General features: G+C 40.3%; 1 protein-coding gene across 1 annotated transcript in view; it reads right to left on the bottom strand.

Moving 5' to 3' along the window:
- Positions 1-1,006: 1,006 nt before the first annotated feature.
- LOC102771014 (zinc finger protein 28 homolog) overlaps positions 1,007-8,842 on the bottom strand; it is a 39,355-nt gene continuing 31,519 nt past the window's right edge. Inside the window, exon 10 of the mRNA XM_015570971.1 lies at positions 1,007-4,836. Coding sequence (XP_015426457.1) covers positions 2,951-4,836 — 1,886 coding nt within the window. The 3' untranslated portion in view covers positions 1,007-2,950. The remainder of the gene's footprint in view (positions 4,837-8,842) is intronic.

The raw sequence follows: 8,842 nt of genomic DNA, 5'->3' as shown, positions 1-8,842 counted from the left end.
TCCTCCATCACTGGAGCAAGCAAGCCTCCTGCTCGCTTCAGCTGCGTGGCTGCCGGCCGCCATCTTTGTTGGAGATTAATTTGCATATTGCCCTGATTAGCCAATGAGAAGCATAGCAAAGTATCCGTTAATTACCCTTTTTGTCTTTTATTAGATAGGACACACACACACACACACAGCCCTAGCCGATTTGGCTCAGTGGATAGAGTGTCAGCCTGCAAACCAAAGGGTCCTGGGTTTGATTCTGGTCAAGGGCCTAGACCTTGGTTGAAGCTCCTCCCCAGACCTGGGCTTAGTCAGGGCTCATGCAAGAGCCAACCAATCGATGCATTTCTCTAACAGTGATGTTTCTGTCTTTCCCTCTCTCTTCCACTCTCCCTAAAAATCAATGGAGGAAATATCCTTTGGTGAGGATTAAAAGATATATATATACTAGAGGCCCAATGCATGAAATTTGTGCAAGAGTAGGCCTTCTTTCCCCCGGCTGCTGGCACCGGCTTTCCTCGGCCTGGGCCTCCCACTTTGGGGCAATCAAGGGGCGATGCTGGGCCTCAACCAATCACATTGCATCCACCTTGGCTGGCCTGGCGCCAGTGGGTGTCATAGCGTGGTCCCGGATGGATGTCCGAATGGTCGTCCCGCTGCTACACCGTTCAATTTACATATTATGCTTTTATTATATAGGATTATGATTTTCTCTCTTTGAGTTTTTAAAATTATGTTTGATGGTTGAAAGCCAAAATGATAACTTTACCTGATTTGGTTCTCAGTGTATGTAGGACATCATTTAATTAAATACTACCACATAGCTGATGGGATGGTAAGAATCAAATATGACAATGCCAGTGCTAGGAAGGACATGGAACAACTGAAGCATTCACACATTGCTGGTGGGGATGTAGTAAATTAATACAGTCACTATGGAAACGTTTGGCATTTCTTATAAAGTTAAACACTAATTTAGCATAAGACTCCTCAGTGCTTATCCCAGAAAAACAAAATTTGGTACATAAATGTTGATAACATCTTTATTCATAACAATGAAATGCTGGAAACAACCCAAACATCCATCAACAGTGAACAGATTAACAAATGGTACACCCATACTGAAAAATACTACTCAGTAACAAAAAAGGAAAACTGTTTATACACCCAACAAAGTGGATGGATCTTAAGAGCAATTTGCTGAGTGGGGGGAAAACAGCCCAGCTCAAAGATTACATACATTCCATTTTAAGAAATGATAAAATTAGAGCTATGGAGTACTGATCAGTGGTGCCCATAGGTCAGGGTTGGGGGACAGTGTGTGTATAAAGCGGTAGCAGGTGGATGTATCTTTGTGTTGGTACAACAATTCTACATCCTGATTGTGGCAGGATTTACAGATATCTATACATGTGATAAAATTTCTTAGACCTCAACACCAAAAAACAAAACAAAACAAAAAAAACCTCACACAAATGGAAGCATAACAAAACTAGTGAAATCCAAATAAGGTCTATAGTCTACTTAACAGTATTTTATTGGTTTTGATTTCATTTTACTGGTTTTGATGATATATCAGGTTCTATTACTGAAGAGGCCGAGTAAAGGTCCCTAGGAACTTTGTATGATTTGTAATTCCTTGTGAGTCTAAAATCATTCCAAAACATATTTCAGAAAGATCATATTTAAGATGTTTTCAAAACTTATAAACTTAGATAAATACATCCAATGATGTGGAATTATGAGTATATTTCTTTTACTTCTGAAGTACACAGTACATTGAAAGGGATGAATTTAGAGCCCAGGAAATGTAAGAGCTAATCATATAATGATACGAAGTGGACACAGAACACTCCTGCTTGTATATAACATTAACATTTAATCAGTGTTGAGAATTGCCTACTTTAAATTTATGGAACCATTGAGTATATGGTTCAAGGTATCCTGTCCCAGAATGGACATCAGTTATATAATAAGTTTAGACTTGGCTTAGAAAACTCAAGTAGATACCATTTTTACAAAGCTTTCTTCATGAATTCTGTGATATTTTGCTGGAGTCACTCTACATTAAGTGTGTTTCCAGCAGTTTTATTGCTGTATGAACTCATGAGAAATGATTAATTCTGCCATATTCTTTGCCATCTAAAATTATTCTCCAGCATGAATATCAGGCAACTTATTCAGGTTTATTTCTAAACAAAGGCTTTCCCATGACCATCATGTTGCTACTGTGTACAAGCTCACTGATGATCTACTGTGATCACTAATGAGATAGTCTTTATTCCCACAGCAGGCTTTCCTAGTGTTTCTATGCATGTGATTTCTATTAGCATATACTTTTCAGACATATCATTACCTGCAGTGAGTGTGGGAAATGTTATTTCATGTGAGAAATGTTTCCTCAAGACTTTCTGCATTTTTCTTCTGTATTAATTTTGACATACAGTGTAAGGTAATTTATCACCTAAGGCACGAGCACATTCTTTGCATTCATTAAATTTCACTCCTATGCAAATTCCATAATTTCCCATGAGTGAAAGGCTAGCAACAGGTTAATAAAGTACACTGACTATATTCAAGTATGCTAGGAGCACACTGCACTGAACTCACGGTTTGACTTTGTCCCTTGCACGAGTTCACTTGTAAGTAATGAATTCAGACTCTGCAAAGGATTATGTACCTTGACTACACATTTTGTGTATTAATAAGGCTTGACAAATGAAAGGTTACCCCAATCATTGAATACACAGTCTGTCTTTTATTTTCTAAGTTCTTTCATATACCGTGAGTGCTGAATTCATATTGAAGGCTTTCTCAGACTAATTGCATACATACACTTTGTCTACTGTGTCACTTACCTGGTGGGTCATGAGATCAGTACATATAAGTCTATCTTGTGTGAAGTCTCTGACATTGTACAAGGCATATTATTTTTCCTGAAGGTGTGACCATATTCATTGCATTGTTAGGGTTTGTTCCCATTATGAGTTCTATGATGTACAAGGAGATTTCTCTTTGAAGAGAAGCCCTTCCCACATTCACTGCACACAAAAGGTTTCTCTCCGGTGTGAGTTCGTTGATGGACGATTAGACGACTTTTCACAGCAAAGACTTTCCCGCATGCATTGCACGCATAAGGTTTCTCTCCAGTATGGATTTGCTGATGTAAAATGAGCTCAGTTTCCATGGCAAAGCCTTTTCCACACTCACCACACATATAGGACTTCTCTTCTGTATGAATTTGCTGATGTACGAGGAGATAGCGTTTCATGGTGAAGCCTTTTCCACATTCACTGCACAAAAAGGGTTTCTCCCCGGTATGAGTCCACTGATGTACCGTAAGGTTGCTCTTAAAGGCAAAACTTTTTCCACATTTATTGCATATATAGGGTTTCTCTCCAGTATGAGTTCGCTGGTGTAACATCAGCCCACTATTCACGATGAATCCTTTCCCACATTCACTGCATCTGTATGGTTTCTCTCCAGTATGTGTTCGCTGATGTACAACCAACCGACTCTTCAAGGGGAAGCCTTTTCCACACTCACTGCAGGTGTAGGGTTTCTCTCCAGTGTGAGTTCGCTGATGTTCAATCAGACGGATCTTCGTGGTGAATGATTTACCACACTCATTGCATACGTATGGCTTCTCTCCTGTATGATTTCGTTGGTGTATGAGGACATAATGCTTCGTGGTGAAAGCTTTCCCACACTCACTGCAGGTGTAGGGTTTCTCTCCAGTATGCGTTCGCTGATGTATGATAAGCATGCTCTTCACCGTGAAACCTTTTCCACATTCGTCACATACATAGGATTTCTCTGCCGTATGATTTCTCTGATGCACAATGAGGTTACTCTTCCTGGTAAAGCCTTTTCCACATTCACTGCACACATAGGGTTTCTCTCCAGTGTGAGTTCGCTGGTGTTCAATCAGACGGTTCTTCGTGGTGAATCCTTTCCCACACTCATTGCATACGTATGGCTTCTCTCCTGTATGATTTCGTTGGTGTATGAGGACATAATGCTTCATGGTGAAAGCTTTCCCACAGTCACTGCAGGTGTAGGGTTTCTCTACAGTATGAGTTCGCTGATGTACGATGAGCCTCCTTTTCACAGTGAAGCCTTTCCCACATTCACCACAGACGTAGCATTTCTCTCCAGTATGATTTTGTTGATGTACATTGAGATTACGCTTTCCTGGGAAGCCTTTTCCACATTCACTGCACACATAGGGTTTCTCTCCAGTGTGAGTTCGCTGGTGTTCAATCAGACGGCTCTTCATGGTGAAGACTTTGCCACAGTCACTGCATATAAAGGATTTCTCTCTTTCATGAATTTTCTGATGATCATTGAGCCTGGACTTTCTGGAGAAGACTTTTGCACACAAACTACAACTGTAAGGTTTCTCTCCTGTGTGAATTCTCTCGTGATCAGTGAGCTGAGACTTCTTAGCAAAGCTTTTTCCACATTCACTGCACACGTGGGCTTTCTCTACCTCCTGAGTTCCCCGATGCTTAATGACCTGGGACTTACTGCTAATGGGTTTTGCACTGACAGGGAATTTAACTGCAAGATGAAAATCATGTTTGCCATGCCAAAATGATTTTCCATCTCCATTCAACTTAGCAGAGTTCTTAGTTTCATAGCTTTTACTCTGTTTGACTAAACTTAAATTTGATTTCAGAGTTTTCATGTAGAAGTCAAACACACCATGATTTTGCCTGAAAGGAAAATGCCTTTTGCTTTGAGGAACAATATTTCCAAATGTATCTTGTTTGTGCATTTGTTCCATACCTTCCAACATTCTTTGATTTTCCCAGTGATCCTGGAGATAATTATCAACTTTTCCAGTGTCTAGGAAAGAAAACAATGAATCTTTTTTTTATAATCTTGTTTGGAATTAAACTTTTAATTAATTAATTATTTTTTTTAATGGCACTTTAGTGACAACCCTGTGGTGACACTATGAAAAAATACACCATGTGTAAGTGTTCCTTATTTCTTACACATTGGTAAAAACACCATAATATAAACAAACCAAAAGGAATCTCTCCTGTACCACTAAGGTTACCACTAAGGTTACCACTAAGGTAGTTGGCAATTAATGTAGATTTAGCTGCTTTTGGACCTTTCAAAACATGTAGAGAAAGTAAAATCCAAGCAAGTCATTTTTAAGCAGCAAAGGACAAGGTTTGGAGGAATACCTTTCCACAGAACTTAGAAAGACCCAGATCCCAGAGGTGGAAAACTAATCCAGATGATGAGGGTTGCATTTGTTCAGACCAAAATTACTTATTGAATGGCTCCCTGTACCAGGTATTGTGCTGGTGGTTTGGAATATATATACAATAGGTCTTACTTTTACTTATCTTAAATCTAGTTAAAATCTAGGGAAAATTGAAAAGAAAAAAAAAGTAAGGAGTTGGAGATTATTAAACATGGACTAAAGGAGCAATGGAGATGGTGGAAAGTGGAGGAAATCAGGATATATTTGCATAAAGAAATGGCAAAGTTGCCCTAGCTGGTTTGGTTCAGTGACTAGAGCACTGGCCTGCAGATTAAAGGGTCCGGGGTTCAATTCTGGTCAAGAGCACATGCCCGGGTTGTGGGCTTGATCCCCAGTGGGGGACGTGCAGGAGGAAGCCGATCAATGGTTCTCTCTCATCATTAATGTTTCTCTCCCTCTCTCTCCTTCTCCCTTCCTCTCTGAAATCAATAAAAATATATTTTTTAAAAATGTGGAGATAATCAACATATACTGATATTCAAGACGAGAGAACTGGCTCATATTTGGGAGGACATGTAGTATGAAAGATGATAAATGTACAAATCAAGGTTTTAGACATTTCAACATTTAGGATTTTGGGATTCTTTAAAGTCACTTTAGAGGCACTGAATTCTGACTATGGAGTCAGAGAAAATACATATGGGGGTGTAAAGAATAAACATATTACCTAGCAAGTAAGACTATAAGGTCTTCAGAATTTGGATTAAAGTGAATTGAGACAGACTCTCACATCATAATCCTGTTCCTAAATTTTCCCTTCTCTATACCACCAAGCAAGTAACACCACCAAGAAACATTGCATGGAACTCATATAATCACCACTCCAGCCTTTTAGCTGAGCTGTGTCATATTATCATATGTTCTACTGATAACAAAATAGGACAACAATGATTGATAGGAAATTTTGCAGCTGGCCAGTGTACCTCACAGTCATCTTCAGAAGCTCAAGTGCTACATGGAATATGGCAACTGTCACCTTTTTGCAATCACATTCAGCATTCAGTACAAAAGTCATACTCAACATTTTCCCATTTTAGTGTCCCTGATATATTTGTCCCCTCACTTGCCACCAACATCTACTTCAGTAATTCTATATTTATGTCTCGTTGGCAACAGTTAGGTTGTACTAAAGGACTAACTTCCTCCTTGAAGATCTAGGTTGTGTTAGTTTTATCTTCAATATTTCTTAGAACGTCTACTTGTTCCTTATTATTGCTATACTACTAAAATCAGGTAAAAGGAAAGACAATGTAGAGTTACAAAAATACAAAACCGACCAACTCTCCACCATGCTACTTCAACTCATATGAAATCCAGTCAGTCATCCTGGCTGCCTCCTGCAAGCCCCCAATCACTGGGGACCAAGCCCACAACCCGGGCATGTGCCCTTGACCCGAATCGAACCTAGGACCTTTCAGTTTGCAGGCTGACGCTTTATCCACTGAGCCAAACCGGCTAGGGCCATCCTAGCAAAAACAGTGTACATCAACATGAATACTCCATTTATCCAGGTTTCCACTCCACTCTTTTCCCTGCAGAGAGCTTCTAACAGTGGCTGTCATTTGCCTGACTTTAGGCCACTCTTTTGATAGTCAACCCCATGGCCTAGCATGTTTCCTCATGTGTTTCATGCCTTCATAACTAATTCATAGCATCATCTTCCTAATTAAAAATGTAGACATACCTTGTATATAGGGTGAACTTGGGGGGTACCTGACCCCTGCTGATGTGAGTTCTCCATGGTGATAGCAGCCAGTCCTTGTAGGAAATTGGCCTGGGAGTAAATCTCTCCCCTTGATGTGCCAACAACAATCAAGGCTCAACTATAACAGGAGAGTTCACACAGCTCACCTAGGGGACAAACTTGAAGTGACCAGCTCACGTGACTGGGGAGGCTGCACCACTGGGTCCTACAGGACACCTACTACATAAGGCCACTCTACCAAGACAGGAGGTGCAGCAGTTCTACCGAATACACAGAAACAAATATAGGGAGGCCGCCAATATGAGGAGACCAAGAAACAGGTCCTAAATGAAAGAACAATAAACTTCTAGAAAAAGGAACAAAATGGAGACAGGCAATCTACCAGCTGCAGAGTTCAAAACACTGGTTATGAGGATGCTCAATAAACTTACAGGAAGAGTAGAGGAACTTACTGAAAACTTCAGCAAAGAGATAGGAAATATAAAAATGGAGGTAGAAAACACACACACACACACACACACACACACACACACACACACACACAAGAACCAGTGAGAAATGAAGTGGGAATTTCATAGCCAGGGAGATGGAACAGAGAGAGACACTGTGACAAGGTACAAAGAAGGGGTAGTTCATAGAGTTCAAGGAAGGAGAAATCTAGCAAACAAAAATCAAGATGTTCGGTAAAATAAGCGAGGATCAGTTCTCAGAGAAAAGAGGGGAAAAAGGTTTATGACCCTTTATATATTAAAATATATTTTATTGATTTTTTTACAGAGGGGAAGGGAGAGGGATAAAGAGTTATAAACATTGATGAGAGAGAAACAACATCGATCAGCTGCCTCCTGCACACCCTCTACTGAGGATGTGCCCGCAATCAAGGAATCAAACCTGGGACCCTTCAGTTGGCAGGCCGAAGCTTTATCCACTGAGCCAAACCAGTAAGGGCAGTTTATGTCCCTTTAAAGACCTAAAGAAAAGTTCTGCTATGGAGAGGGATATGGGGGCACTGTTTCTATATCCTCAAACACCCCTCCCACGGCCCAGACTTCTCTGACTAGAATATGACTTCTGCAGTAACCCATGAGGGGAAGCAGATTTTGCCATCTAAATATTGCTTATTTTAAGCTGGCTATTTTCAAGAAAAGAAAGACACAAGAAAAAGCTTTGACATTGGCCCTCACTGCCTGTAAGAATTTAGATAGAGGGCTTGCTCTAGGAAGGGCGATACCATCATAGATAACTACAGTTTAATATGAGCTAGGTGTGATAGACAGGGAGGAACCTAGTTAGGCCACCCCCGCCCCCCGCTTTTTAAATTGTCTAAAGTCTTACATACCGTATTTGCCGGCGTATAAGACGACTGGGCGTATAAGACGACCCCCTAACATTTCCACTCAAAATACAGAGTTTGCTATATACTCGCCATATAAGACTACCCCCTCTTCCGCACACCTTCCACACACTAAATAAAAGGTAAAACAATATCAGATTTGATTTTAACATTTTAATTTATATTCAAATGCTTATGACATGCAGGAAAACTGTCACAAGGCTGTATGTAATCAAACATATACATAAAACAGTGCAAGTTTATTACCGGTAAACATACCGGTAATTCACTAAAGAAAACACACTCTATAGACTGGTACCGTAGATGCTTCTCAGGAACACAGGCAAGCAGCCCACAACCTAGAGGGACTGTCAATGATAGAAGTAAGATAACAAATAGAGGGAGAGAGCAAGTGCCGGGCAAGTCCCTAGCAAGTTTGCTGGCGTGACAGTTTCACCTTAAAAGCCTTCAAACTCCTCTTCATAATCTGATATTAAAAGTTCATCAACGACATCTTGGTGCCATGATAGGGATG

The sequence above is a fragment of the Myotis davidii genome, unplaced genomic scaffold (assembly GCF_000327345.1).
Source record: "Myotis davidii unplaced genomic scaffold, ASM32734v1 scaffold1388, whole genome shotgun sequence".
Classification (NCBI taxonomy): domain Eukaryota; kingdom Metazoa; phylum Chordata; class Mammalia; order Chiroptera; family Vespertilionidae; genus Myotis; species Myotis davidii.
This window is presented reverse-complemented; position numbering and strand designations above follow the sequence as displayed.